Source organism: Procambarus clarkii, chromosome 79, assembly GCF_040958095.1.
Source record: "Procambarus clarkii isolate CNS0578487 chromosome 79, FALCON_Pclarkii_2.0, whole genome shotgun sequence".
Taxonomy (NCBI): Eukaryota; Metazoa; Arthropoda; class Malacostraca; order Decapoda; family Cambaridae; genus Procambarus; species Procambarus clarkii.
Window position 1 is genome coordinate 7,682,398 of NC_091228.1, and position 15,606 is coordinate 7,698,003.

The 15,606-nt window shown below is 40.2% G+C and overlaps 1 protein-coding gene across 1 annotated transcript; it reads right to left on the reverse strand.

The window, feature by feature from the left end:
- Window positions 1–337: 337 nt before the first annotated feature.
- LOC123764527 (hornerin) lies at window positions 338–15,577 on the reverse strand. The gene is made up of 7 exons (XM_069314650.1): window positions 15,507–15,577; window positions 14,030–14,300; window positions 12,558–13,552; window positions 6,510–6,908; window positions 5,473–5,746; window positions 1,419–4,669; window positions 338–875 (listed from the first exon to the last, which is right to left on the reverse strand). Coding segments are annotated over exons 1-7 (5,370 nt in total). The 5' UTR covers window positions 15,508–15,577; the 3' UTR covers window positions 338–696.
- Between the last annotated feature and the right edge of the window lie 29 nt (window positions 15,578–15,606).

Below are 15,606 nucleotides of genomic sequence, written 5' to 3' on the forward strand. Positions count from 1 at the left end.
TATAGTCTTACATTAAGATACATAAATAACCCCAGTGATGTACGAATAGTTCACAACTAATTAGATAATTAATTAAATTAATTAAATGTTAATTAATTTAACGGGAAAAACATTTCAAGGACTTAATACATATTCTGAAAATTGCTCTCTACTGTATCCTCATATACCATTTTTTTATTCAAATCAAAGCGGGTAATTTTTAATTATACTTGGATGTAAATGTATAATACATTTAGAAATATTAGAAAGAAAAAAAATGTTAAGACAAATATATCGTTGTTCATCGCTTTTTGTTAGAATTTTTCTAAAGTGATTTAAGGAAAAATAATATTGTCCATTTCATTTATTTTATAATGTATTATCTCAGCATGTAAGGGTATAAATTGCGCTTAAATAACTGAACCATTCAGCGTGTCACTTCAGCTACAATGTTTAAATAATTAAGGCATGCAACTCCTGCATTTAATAACTCGCTAACCCATTGTCTCGGTTCAAAATAATCACAGATTATACATTGTTATGAGTATAAATTATAACTATATAATAATACTGAAACATGTCAACACATACGAGATGTATGAGTTAGCATTCAAGTATACACCTCTAAGAAAGCCTTAATAACTAGTGATGGAACGATGTGATGAGTTGGATGAGGGCTGATGATCACCAGTCATGGGGCTGGGTGAGAGTGGATGATCACCAAGCAATGGGCTGAGTAACCGCAGGCTTGCAGACCCAGTAGGGGGACTGGCAGATATCGAAGCAGCATTTCTCAGAGGCACCACAAGAACCATCGTTTGTGCATTTCTCAAAAGTCCTCTTCGTCTTGGTCTGCACACACTCGCTTGGTAGGTCCGGACAAGAGCCTGCATGAACTGCACATAGACACAAAACATTGTTAATTCCCTTACCTATAGCATTTTATTAATATAATTAAAAACTATATACACCTAGAAGCAAATTTCACAATATTAAAATGGCTCTGATTTTGTTGACCAGACCACACACTAGAAGGTGAAAGGACGACAACGTTTCGGTCCGTCCTGGATCAGTCACAATCGACTTGAGAATGGTCCAGGACGGACCGAAACGTCGTCGTCCCTTCACCTTCTAGTGTGTGGACTGGTCAACATACTTCAGCCTCGTTATTGTGACTCATCGCCTGCATATGGCTCTGATTTTTAGTTCAGAAAAAACTTGCGAAGTAAAATATCTTCTTAAAGAAATTCTGATTTGTAATAAATTCGTAGTTTCACTAACTACATATTTAAGATTAATGGGTTAATGCTAACGAAGAAAATCCTATTTATTAATTAATTTAGCAGCAATAAAATAATGTGTTGAACATAAGTGGTTTCGTTGAAATAATCTAATGGGATTGATGCTGAAGACAGAAGCAAACTCTCAGCATCCCTTACCTGGATTGTTGCTGCTGCTGACTTTGAAGATGAACTCCCTGACACCAAAGCTAGAAGCAGATGGCTTGAGGCTGACTGATGGAGGAATGTAACCTTGACTGATGATGCCTATGGAAGACCCGCTACCGGACGATGACTCTGCAGAAGAATCTTGTATTCCCGTTGATAATCCTCCAGCTGAGCCTTGGCTTCCTGAAGCAAAGCTTGAAAAGTCTTCGCGGATAAAGGACGAACCGTGGCTACCAGATGAGTTGTCTGTTGTAGATATTTCACCGCTAGAATCGCCGTGTGTTGCAGATCCAAATGCCACAGAAACCACTTGGGGTCCAGATGCACCGCTGGTTGAAGATCCAAATCCAAGAGAAAACTTTTGGCTTTCCGAAGCACCGTTGGCTGCAGATCCAAATCCAGCAGAGGCGTCTTGAATTCCTGATGCACCGTGGGGTTTAGATTCAAATCCAAAAGAAGACCCTTGGCTTCCTGATGAACCGTGGGCTTCAGATCCATATCCAGTAGAAGACTCTTGGATACTAGAGGCCCCATGGACCACCGATCCAATTCCATCAGAACCTTCTTGGCTTCCAGATGCACCGTGACCTGCAGATACAAATCCAATAGAAGCCTCTTGGTTTCCAGATACACCGTGGGCTCCAGATCCAATTCCAGAAGATGCTTCCTGGGTCCCAGATGCACCGTGAATTCCAGATCCAAATCCAATAGAACTCACTTGGCTTTCAAATGTTCCGTGGGATCCAGATTCAATTCCAGAAGTGGTATCTTGGGTTCCAAATGCATCGAGAGTTCCAGATCCAAATCCACCAGATTTCTCTTGGCTTTCAAACGTACCGTGAGCTCCAGATCCAATTCCAAAAGCAGTTTCCTGGATTCCAGATGCACCATGAGTTCCAGATCCTAAACCAACAGAAGTCTGTTGGCCTTCAAATGTACCGTGGGCTGCAGATCCAATTCCAGAAGCAGCTTCCTGGGTCCCAGATGCACCGTGAATTTCAGATCCCAATCCACCAGCTGTCTGTTGGATTTCAAAAGTTCCGTGGGCTCCAGATTCAATTCCAGAAGAAATTTCTTGGGTTCCAGATGCAAATCCAGCAGAAGACTCTTGCCCTGCGGATGCACCTTGTATTCCAGACTCAACTCCTGAAGAAGCGTCTTGGCTTAGAGATGCACCGTGGGCTCCAGATCCAAATACAACAGAAGTCTCTTGCTTTCCAGATGCTCCGTGGGCTCCAGATTCAATTCCAGAAGAGACGTCTTGGGTTGCAGATGCACCGTGAATTCCAGATCCAAATCCAACAGAACTCTCTTGGCTCTCGAATGTTCCGTGGGATCCAGATCCAATTCCAGAAGCAGTTTCCTGGATTCCAGATGCAATGTGAGTTCCAGATCCTAATCCAACAGAAGTCTCTTGGCTTTCAAATGTTCCGTGGGCTCCAGATTCAATTCCAGAAGAGACATCTTGGGTTGCAAACGCATCGAGAGTTCCAGATCCAAATCCACCAGATTTCTTTTGGCTTTCAAACGTACCGTGAGCTCCAGATCCAATTCCAGAAGAAACTTCTTGGGTTCCAGATCCAAATCCAACAGAACTCACTTCGCTTTCAAATGTACCGTGGGCTGCAGATCCAATTCCAGAAGCAGTATCCTGGGTCCCAGATGCACCGTGAGTTTCAGATCCAAATCCACCAGATGTCTCTTGGCTTTCAAAAGTTCCGTGGGCTCCAGATTCAATTCCAGAAGAAACTTCTTGGGTTCCAGATGGAAACCCAACAGAAGACTCTTGCCCTGCGGATGCACCTTGTATTCCAGACTCGACTCCTGAAGAAGCGTCTTGGTTTAGAGATGCACCGTGGGCTCCAGATCCAAATGCGACAGAAGTCTCTTGCGTTCCAGATGCACCGTGGGCTCCAGATTCAATTCCAGAAGAGGCATCATGGGTTCCAGATGCACCGTGAGTTCCAGATCCATATCCTACAGAAGCCTCTTCCTTTCCAGATGCACCGTGGGCTTCAGATCCAAATCCAACAGTACTCACTTGGCTTTCAAATGTTCCGTGGGATCCAGATCCAATTCCAGAAGCAGTTTCCTGTATTCCAGATGCACCGTGAGTTCCAGATCCTAATCCAACAGAAGTCTCTTGGCTTCCAAATGTTCCGTGGGCTGCAGATCCAATTCCAGAAGCAGCTTCCTGGGTTGCAAATGCATCGAGAGTTCCAGATCCAAATCCACCAGATTTCTCTTGGCTTTCAAATGTACCGTGGGCTCCAGATCCAATTCCAGAAGAGACGTCTTGGGTTCCAGATGTACCGTGACTTCCAGATCCAAGTGCAACAGAAGGCTCTTGCGTTCCAGATGCACCGTGGGTTCCAGATCCAATTCCAGAAGAAACGTCTCGTGTCCCAGATGCACCTTGAGTTTCAGATCCTAATCCAACAGATGTCTCCTGGCCTTCAAATGTACCATGGGCTCCAGATCCAATTCCTGAAGAAACCTCTTGGCTACCAGATGCACTGTGGACTCCAGATTGAAAGGCAGTTGAAGATCCTTGGTTTCCAGAGGCGTCATAAGTTGCAGGTTCAAAACCAGTGGAAGATCCTTGGCTTCCAAATGCACCGGACGCTACAGTCTCAAAGCCAGAAGAACCACCTTGGCTTACACTCGTATCAAGTGTTTGGGATCCAAAACCGGTTTCAGTTCTTTTGCTTCCTGAAGCATCGTTTGCTGCAGATCCAAACGCAACTGAAGTATCTTGGATTCCAGAGGCACCATGAATTGTTGATCCAAACTCTACGTCAGTTTCTCGATTTCCAGAAGAATCTTGAGTGGTTGTTTGGAAACCAGCAGCCGAATCTTGGATTTTATTCTCGTCTTGGATGGATGACCCAAATGCCGCACCAGAGACACCCTGGGTACCGGATCCGAAAGAGCCTGCTGCGGTATCCTGGGTGACGGATCCAAAAGAACCTGAGGTACCCAGGTTGACGGATCCATGTCCAACTGATTCTTGGCTTGCAACTCCAAAGCCATGACTTCCTGATCCGGAGCCTGTAGTGTCTCTGTGAATCCCCGAAGCAGAACCGTGACTGGTGGATCCAAATTCTGCGCCGATTCCCTGAGCTCCTGAGGAGGAACTCTGGCTTGAGGATCCCGCCCCAGCTCCGTGGATCCCGAGATGAATGCCTCCACCAGCAGCAAGACTGTTCAAAATGTGTCCTCCAGCGTCTCCGAATACGAACCTGAGCAGAGAGACGATACTGTGATTCACAATAATGCTTCACAAACTCTCACACACACACACACACACACACACACACACACAGTACATTAGGCGAGTACACACATAGGGGCCTCGCGGCTGAATGAATAGCGCTAGGAGGTCATTGTCCTAATGGCCGGGTTCGATTCCCAACTTAGGCGGAAACAAATAGGCGAAGTTTTTTTCACTCTGATGCGTCTGTTCACCTAGCAGCAAATAAGTCCTTGAGAGCTAAACAGCTGTTACGGGCTGCTTCCTGGGGATGTGTGTGTTAGAGAGAAATATATATAGCAGATATAATAGAGGAAAAATAGATTGGCAAGAAAGGCGTGGTCCAAGAGCTAATAACTCGATTTTGCAGAAACAAATAGTAAATACAGTACACACTGACACACATTCAGTAAACTAATACTCAAGAAGGCCACATGCAAGGTTTTAACTTCAGAAAACCGTTGAAAAATTAATCTTTTTCCAATCAGTTTAAGCATTGGAACAAAATGAATTAATCAAAATGAACTTTGGTCATTTAAACGAGTAAACTGGACTTATTAGAAGCGCGATGGGAACGGAAAAAAGTGGAAAATACAGTTGACAGATATAGAAACCAGTTAAATAATGCATCACATTAACTTGCGAATATTGATCCCCGTGAACTGAAGAGCTGCGGAGTGAGCAACTCTCTCAGAATCTGAAAACTGTCGGCTACAAGGAATTATGTTTTAAGTAGACTTCATCCTGTAAATTTATTGCTTGAGGACATTGTAGAGGAGAACGAGAACTTACTTTGAGGAGGAAGAGGAGGAAGAACTGTCTGCGGAAGCTGCAGCATCACTGGCAGATGAGTTCTTGAAGAAAGTTCCTGCCTTAGACGAGGCGAAGCTGGAGGCAGACGAGGAGGAACTCGAGGACGAGGAGGAGCTCGAGGAGGAGGCGCTGCTGGCATGGAAGGATGCCGCATGCCCTTGAGGAAAGACAGGCAGTTTGAAGGAAGACTTGTAAGGCGGCCAAGCACAAACAGCTCCCACCAGCACCACCAAAACCACGCCAACACCTTTCACTGCAAGAGAAATGTCTCACTCAGAGATGTACAAAACTCATGCGAACACTGACTCGCTTTGATGTATACAAAATTTTATAAGTACCCTGTATCACCTAGGTATGTCCAACATACAGGAGCACACTGTAGGATAGGATTTGTAAGGACAGTGAGAAAATATATTCTAATACACAAGTTTCCTCCATAAGTTGTCATATTACAGGGCGGATACACTGAGCATTTGTGTTGACATTACTATGAAAACCAACACTGAAGACATCACATATCATGATCTTACACTGTCGCAAAATAATTAAACTTATTTAACCAGAGCACAAATCCAACACACTTGGCAAGTTATTAACTCATCCCTCGCACAGTTATAAATAAAATTATGTCGTTTTGCTAATGCCAAAGTTCAAGGTAGGATATTATAACTCTCCAAAACTATTCACTGATTGTTTTTATATGAATGAAGTTTGAGATTTATAGGAATAGTTTATCTATGCTACGTCTGTCAGAACTTACTTATGACGACTGCAGACGTCCTTACGAGGCAACCTCAGCGAGTGAACTGTGGCAGTCATGGCTCTGGTGACCTTTATATAGCGGGCCTCTCCAGGGTGTCTGGGCGGTGGGTGGGGCTTAACACACTTCCCCGTATACTGTACTTGAGTCTGACACCTGACGTCACACCGGCGTTCCAGCGTCCTATTGTTTCCTGTCGAATTCCTGGGGGTTCCTGGACGTTCCTTGTAGCTCGTGGGGGGGGGGGGGTTGCTACTGGTTCCTGGACGCTCCTGGGAGCTCCTGGGGGGGGTTGCTGCTGGTTCCTGGGGGTTCCTGGACGTTCCTGGGAGATCGTGGGAGGTTGCTACTGGTTCCTGGGCGCTGCTGGGGGTTCCTGGAGGTTCCTGGGAGCTCCTGGGGGTTCCTGGGCGATCCTGGGGGGTTGCTGCGGGTTCCTGGGCGCTGCTGGGGGTTCCTGGATGTTCCTGGGAACTTCTGGGGGCTCCTGGAGGTTGCTGGGGGCTCCTGGAGGTTGCTGGGGGCTCCTGGGGGTTGCTGAGGGCTCCTGGGGGTTCCTGGAGGTTCCTGGGAACTCCTGGAGGTTCCTGGGGGTTCCTGGAGGTTCTTGGAGGTTTCTGTGCGCTCTTGGGGGTTTCTGGGGCGCTCCTGAAGGCTGTGAAGTTTCAAGTGTACAATATTGTGTTGTTTCACGCGTTTTAAGGATAATGTTCATACGAAAGTTATTGGTCAATGTGATTGGCTTTACTTGAAGGTCGGAAATTTAGCATATTTTTTTTTATAAAAAATGCAGAAAAACTAATAATATACTAACTTTAGCTAAGCAAAACATGCAAGTATGAGTCAGAGTATATCACGTTTCTTTAGTACAGTGTGACATTTTTTTTTGCTCGTTTCATAATTAGTATGCTTGATATATTTAACGGATTAGGTAATCATCTTTTATTTAAAAAATCAGAGTTGTTACGTTAGTTAAATTTTAAGGAAATATACCCAGTAAAAAATGTCCGATGCTGAGAGAAGATTAGAGATGTAGAGACAATTAAGTATAACATTACTTTATTAATAAAAAAAATACATATTTTCAGAATATAAGAATTTAAAATTAGATTCTTTAGATTAAATTCTAATTCTAAAATTAGAATTTAAAATTAGATTCTTTAGATTAAATTCTAATTCTAAAATTAGAATTTAAAATTAGATTCTTTAGATTAAATTCTAATTCTAAAATTAGAATTTAAAATTAGATTCTTTAGATTAAATTCTAATTCTAAAATTAGAATTTAAAATTAGCCAATACACAATACATTGAATGTCATTATTTGACAAAGTAACCCTGGCAAATTAACATTGATTGGCAAAGTAAAATAATTAACTGAATATTGTTCTTCTTTAGTAAGGAAAATATAGCAATTCTAGCAATAAGGATAATTAACTAAACGCAATATGTCAAGTCCTAGTTAACAAAAGATAGTGTTCCTCGCATCATAATAAATGATCTATGCTACAGAATGTTCTGACAACCATGAGTTTGAAGACTGATGCAATGAGGTGGCTCATGCACTAGTTCCTCCACTCTCATAACTCGCATTATGGGCCTTTTATAACTCTCCCAAAAGTACCCAAACGAGTCTATTTCTACTTCTGGCAAATTACCATCTATCGTCATTTCTCCAACTTAAGCCTAGATGCGTTACAATGCAAAGGTTTAACTAATTCCAAATGCATTATAAAAAGGGGGAGACAATAATTTTACGTTAAACACAGCTCATTCGTTTCACAATGTTTATCTAAGGACGTTCAATTCTAAATGAAAAGTAAGAACTAAGTGATTGCGTGACAGCAGAGTAATTGTTTTTTAAACTTGTTACACTGTCACCCATATAATTATTTTACGTGAGTAGTTTGGCTATTAACTAGCCAAAGGTCAATTACTATTACGTCTTCACCATAATAACTCATCATTACGAACTGACATTGTTCGTGTCAATTCCAAATGATGAAATTTCAAAAGATTGTTAGTATAGTTGATTACCAAATTCTGAGCATAACGTTTTTAATCAAAATCACTAAAGTTATTGTTCTTAAATAAAGTATGTGAATCTATCTATTAGTATACGAAGTGATACAGAATACAAATAAAACATAAAAATTTACAAATAAGGAGTGTGCAGAAAATATATTTGTTGAATGAATACATACAATAATATACTACTCCTATTGAAGTCATACTATTTATCGAGTTAAGTGTGGGGAAGCTGGCTTCTGCGTGTTTATACATTAAAACATAACTAAATTATTTATTGGTCATGTTGACGAAATGCTTCAAACTTTTGGCAGATTAAACAATCATTATTTCTGCAATTTAATGGACAAACGTCACCCAACTGTCAATATCAGACTGGAATTGGACAGCAATTAATTGTCTATGTTTTTTTCACATAAATACTCGCCAAACAAATAATGCTGTTAGCGTTATTTCTATAATGATAACTGGGGAACTAATAAATTATTTGGAATGATAAATTCTTTAACATTGATCTACCTAATTTCCACTCTCTAGATCGTTAAATGTAAATTAGTTTGCCGGTCTCCTGTCAAGACAAAAATATGTATTTATCACTCTATTGGTTTTCCCATTAGTTAATATCCTTAAAAATAGTGAAAGAGTATTCAGAAGTAATTAAAAAGAAAGTGAACATTTTTGTGCATTCATGAAAAAAATAATAAGTCCACACGTAATAGATTTTGGAGTAGGAAGTTATTTCTAAAATATTCTGATCAAGTAAAGCTTGTTCAAAGTATATATTATGAGTATTCCATAAACCTTATAGATTAACCAATTAAAGAGTGAGCTTTTAAAGATAATATTTTGCTAGTCTCTGATCACTAGTATGGAATATTATCACGAAATTGAATGTTATTTGCTATTTTTCGTGAATTTGAAACATATGTAATAACTTGCCACTCGAGATTATTTGCAAGTTTCGTTCACATAATTAATCAATAAAATTAAATGAAATGGGACCCATAACAGCAAGTTTTGGGTCCTCTGATTGGTTAGGAGGAAACCTTACGTTTCTTTGACTCGTATGCACTTGTGATTCTTGTCTATTCAGCTCGGTATCTTGTATGTTAGGATCATATCCTCTCTCTTTCTTCTCTTTTCGATAGTTAATTATAAAAAAATATTTATTCCTATCGCTACGTGTATGTATCTTACTAAAAATTTCGAGGAAACTTTTAGTAAGAGTCATGACAATGAAATAGATGTTGTGTTTTCAACGTAAGTTTGTGAAGACCTGCACCTGTGGCAGCTGAAAGGATCTGACTAACGTTGACGTGTTGCCCAAAAATGGAGGAAAATTGCATAAGACACATCTGACACAGACAACGAGTAACACTAACGGGGGCTGAAACTTAGACACCCAACACACACCTCTGAAAATAATGGAAGTGACGTTTCTGTCCCTCTTGGACCATTACCAAGGTAATAATAATCTGGAAAGGTCCAAAACGTCAATAATTCATAAAGTTTTCAAGCTAATAATTACCTAAAGAAAGTTAGCTACATGGAGACCCTACCCAAAACGTGGGGGTAAGGTGTACATATATATAATATATATACACATATATGTATGACTTATATATTATTGGCCTGAAAATGTTGTAAATTTGTTATTTCTTCTTTACAAATCCAGTAGTTTAGGTAATGGCAACTTTTTTTTCCACCACAGACGTGGCCACACATTTACAATGCTAACCAGCATGTATACATTTTCTTCTGTCCTCCATGGACAGGGTTAGAGAAGTGTTAAACATATAGTTCAGGGATTTATTGAACAAATAATGCAGCTATGTGACTAGACGTTCAATGTAATTGGGAACGTAAAAGCTGGTTCTAAAGAATATAATTTGTAGTAATTTTCTGGAATTGTTGTCAAAGTGTTGAACATTAATTTATTTTCTTCATAGAGGCATTCGCATTACATTTTTTATTTGCATACAATTAATTCCTGAATTCTGATACAGGAGTTTATATATTGTGTGAGTTTGTTAGTTAACAACTATGATCGTATTTCAGGGAGCTTTTGATCTATTAGCTCACTTAGGGTGTTTAGGTAAGAGTTCTGATTAGATGAGAGTAATGTGTTCTTTAACAATACAGGTAAGGCATGATAAATGGTAAGGAATTGACTAATGACTCCATAGCGAAAAGGGGATAGGTCTTGTTTGATTACATGAATTGCAAATTGTGGCAAGAGAGATGGGTGGTGGAAATAGTTGAAGGTAGAGAACAAGAGGCTGTGGGCTGGGGTTGGAGTTGATGAGTCAAAAAAGCTGGGGGTAGAGGATTGAGAGTGAATTAGGGTAAGAATTGAGAGTGGGAAGGGAGGCTGGGTGGTTTGTGTAAATACGTGACCAGATCTATTTCGGGGAAGGTGGGGAAGGGAAAGCAATGAACTCTCTACATGTAATAATGTTTATGTATATAAGGATATACCAAGATGAGAATAGGCGTTAGTTTTAGAGGATTTATTGACTCCTACGAAATATACAAAACAAATCACATCTTGGTGATTTGCTGCAAGGTTGCTCTCAGTTTTTGATTTCTACTTCCCCATAGTTGCTGTAAAAAAAATCTTCAAGCCCTTCACTAGTGGCAAACTTGTGACGTCTTCTCTGTTTTTATTTGTTAAAGTTCGTCATATTTAGTATTGTTATGCATTTCACCCATGGTAAGCCACTAAGGAAAAACAAATTAATTTGTAAATTTCGAGCATTTGACAGAATTCATAAATATTTTCAGAGTAAACTGTGAATGTTTTAAACTATAAATAACTGAAAAGAAATTCAGCTGCATAACATTCACATTGTCTTGACCTCTGACCTAACTTTCATACACTGATAAGCAACTCAAAATTTCATTAAAATTTTCTTTGCTAATTTTTCCATTTTTACTACATGACCAAAATCACTAGAATTTTAAGATCGCTGCAGAAAATTAAAATTAAAATATAATGTGGACACAGGAAGGATATTTGTTATCTATTGTGGTTGAGTTAATTACAATACAATGTCAAAGATATCATAGATAATTGGAAGATTTATCTCTCCTATATTGTCATATACTGTAACTGATTTAGCTTTAGTCGTATATGTCAAAGCAGCTAATAATTATATAGTAGAATTTTGCTATACAGTGTTTAATTGTAAATATATTTGTAAATAACCTTGTAAATATATCGGATAAATATTGAAAATAAATCAGATGTTTATAAAATATTAAGTTAAATATTCTTTTAAAATGTTTATATTAGAATTAGTCATCGAAGGAAAATAAGTTTTGCATTTTCAATTACTTAATTTTATTATCACAGTAAAAAGTGTAATTAAATAGGTTTCAATAACTGATTCACTAAACATGATAATTCATAATATCTTTATATATAATGTATTATTTATTTATGAAATGCAAATTATGCATTTGCATAACACGCCAGTTTATTGTCCTAGTTCAATGTGTTTAGTGTTTTTGCATCACTTTAAATACAATCTATTAGTAAAATAACACACAATAGTATAAGCAAATAAGCTATGCATGCACGAGCATTTATACACACACAACAGTTGTAGGAAAGTGATAACATCTGGTGATTAAAGAAGGTCTAGGAGTCTAGGAGGAGTCCTGGTCACCAGTCTTGGAGTCGAAGGCTGGTGGTCACCAGTCTATGGGCTGAGTAGGAGATGACTTGGTGACCCAACTGCTGGACTGGCAAGCTTCGATGCAGCATTTCTTAGAGGCGTGAAAAATTAAGACGTCGTTCGAACTCTTTATCTGTCCTTCTTGACTTTGGTGAGTGAAGTTCCGAACAGGAGCGAGTGTGTTCTGAACACAGACACAATGATGTATTTAGTTTACTCCGATCTACTTTATTACAAAAAAAATAATTAAATATATATATATAAATTTTGAAAAAAAGCACTTAATTATATATATCTAGCTTTACTTGTAGAAGGTTTGAGTAGTAAAATATTTCAATGAAGAAATTCTGATAAGAAAAGTGTAAAGCTTCATTAACTGTTAAAGATACGGATAATAATAATACAATCATGTAAAATATTATGTGTGGCTCGTTAAGAGCTAACAAAACTACTGTATTGAGATATTAATGGGATTATGTGATTAATAAAATTAAAATGATTACGAAAAACGTAATTCACTATCATCACTTACCTGGATTATCACTGCTTCAGACTTTGATGGTGGATTCCCTGACAACATAGCCAGAACCAGGTGATTAGTAGCTGGCTCTTGGTGGAATATAACTCTGACTGATGACCCCAATAGAGGACCCGCTACCGGACGATGACTCTGCAGAGGAATCATGTAAGTCTGAAGAGGACCCTCCAGTCGAGCCTTGGTTTCCTGAAGCGAAGCTTGTAAAACCTTCGCTGATAATGGATGAACCGCTGCTACCAGATAATTTATCTGATGATGATATTTCGCCGCTAGAATGACCGTCCGTTGCGGATCCAAATCCAATAGAAGCTTGTTGGCTTCCAGATGCACCGTGTTCTCCAGATCCAAATCCACCAGAAGACACTTGGATTCCAGTTGCACCATTGGCTCCAGATCCAAATCCGACAGTGCTCTTTTGGCTTCCAGATGTACCGAAGACTGCAGATCCAAATCCAGTAGAAGCTTCATGGCCACCCGCTACACCGTGGGTTGCAGTTCCAAATCCAGCTGACACATCTAAGATTCCAGATTCACCCAGGGTACCAGACGCACCATGGGATCCAGATCCAAAACCAACCGAAGTACCTTGGTTTCCGGACACACCTCGGGCTCCAGATTGAAATCCAGTAGTTGACCCATGGCTTCCAGAGGCCCCATGAATTGTAGATCCAAGTCCAACGTCAGTTTGTTGTTTTCCTGAGAAATTGTGTGTGATCGCTCCGAAACCAGAAGCGGAGCCTTGATTTTTATGCTGGTCGAAACTGGAGGAGCCAGAAGATCCGCCTGTGGTACCCTGGGCGGCAGATCCATGCCCAAATGATCCTTGACTTACGGCTCCAAAACCATGACCACCGGACTGGAATCCTGCTGTGGATCCATCAATCCCTGAAGCTGAACTGTGACTGCCAGATCCAAATACTTTATTGATTCCCTGAGCTCCTGAGGCGGAACTCTGACTGGAGGATCCTGCCCCAGCTCCGTGGATCCCGGACAAGATGCCTCCAGCAGCAACAAGACTGTTCAAGATGTCTTCCCCAGCGTCTCCAGACACGAACCTGAGGAGAGAGGTGATGCTGTGAGTCATATTAATCACACACACACACACACACACACACACACACACACACACACACACACACACACACACCAAACCTATTCACATCAAAGCGTATGTAAAATCTTTTAACATCGGAAAACCATTGGCAATTAATCTATTTTCCATTGATTTGCAATGAATCTGGTTTCCATTCGTTTAAGTACATTGCCATCCTTAATTGTATCAAGCAAACTGGATCTTAGTCGATCTACGTTGTGTGATAGGAATAAAATACTCTGACAACTGCAAAAGACAGTTATTAAGCTGTTACATATGTAAATTATATCCGATTAACTTTCGCAGTTTGATTCCCGTGCATCAAAGAGTTGAACGGTGCACAAAATTAACATATTATCTTTAAGTACATAGGTATTAAGTTCATTGAAGGCAGGACTTATTCTCTATAAGGACCATTAATAGTGGAACAAGCACTTACCCGGATGAGGAGGAGGAAGCAGAATTGTCTGCGGAAGAGGAGGCATCACTGGCAGATGAATTCTTGAACTCGGTTCCTGCTGCAGACGTTTTGAAGCTGGAAGCAGAGGAGGAGGAACTCGAGGACGAGGAGGAGCTGGAGGAGGAGCTGCTGGCATGGAAGGATGCCGCATGCCCTTGAGGAAAGACAGGCAGTTTGAAGGAAGACTTGTTTGGTGGCCAAGCACAAACAGCTCCCACCAGCACCACCAAGACCACACCAGCACCTCTCACTGTGGGGGAAATATCTCCAGTAAATTACAAAATTCAGATGTACAATGCCCGGCTATGATGGGTTTAAAACACCGGAGTACACTGTATCGCTCGGAAGTGTAACATATAGGAGTACATCCCAAGGTACAGGTGGTCAGGGACCGTGAGAATATAAACTAATATGTAAGTCTTCTCCATCAGTTGTTACAGGGTAGCAACACTGAGCATTTGTGTTAACGTTGTCTTGTGAACTTACACTGTGAAGATCACTACATTTCGCGATCTTCGCGTCTAGGAAAATAATATTCATATTGTTGACCAAACCATATTAATTTTGCGTTAATTTTCATATTAATGCAAATACACTTGGAAAGGTCTTTTCTATATGATAGTGGGGTTAGGCTGATCGCCAAAAATGCAAACTGTTCATATATACAGATTAAATGATGTGTTATTTTTATGATACTTGATGGGTACCAGGTGGTGCCCGGGACGACCCGGTTCCCAGATCACCCTCCAAACTCACTCCTTCGTCTTGCTGTACAAACACCCTCCCCATCTCTCCTCATAGCTGTAATATTCTTCAATGCTCACTCTCTTGTTCAGTGTAAACATCACACCATCAACATTCCCCAACACACAGCCTCCCTCGCCTACATTCCCTCTCATTTCCTCCCACATACTCCCCATATCCCTAATACAAATCCTCCCTATGTCCTCCCCATACAGTTCCTGTCTCCTTGCTCCCTGCCCATATACACTCTTCTCCTTCCTCTCTGCTCACATACATGCCCTTTCTCCATCTCTCTCTCCCTCCCTGCACCTATTCTCCTATACTCCATCATGGTAACGAAAATGATGAACCCAAAAACCAAATCGGTCCTCTAAAGATATATTTTAAAAATCAAATTCTGAATTCATTATTAAACGAATATTAAAAGGCATGAACATTTCTCACAGATTTCGTGAAGGAGAGGTGAGGAGCAGAGTCCTCGTATAACATGATAAAATCGCCATTAATCTTGCAAAGGTTAAGATGAAGCACAAGTGTTTGAACTCCAACCTCGAACAGGCATTCTATTCTATAGATAAAGATAGTTTGAACCTCTAAAGGAATGGTTAAGCCCTGTGCTAGCTTGAGCTACCTCATCCCTTTGTGTGTATTTTACTTCAATAAACTTATTTCAATTTCCAAAGCCCTGTGCTGTATCTGCGCCTGAACTTACTTATGACGACTGCAGATGTCCTTACGAAGGAACAGCAGCGAGTGAAGTGTAGCGGTGATCGCTCTCGTGACCTTTATATACCAACCTTCCCCCTTGGATG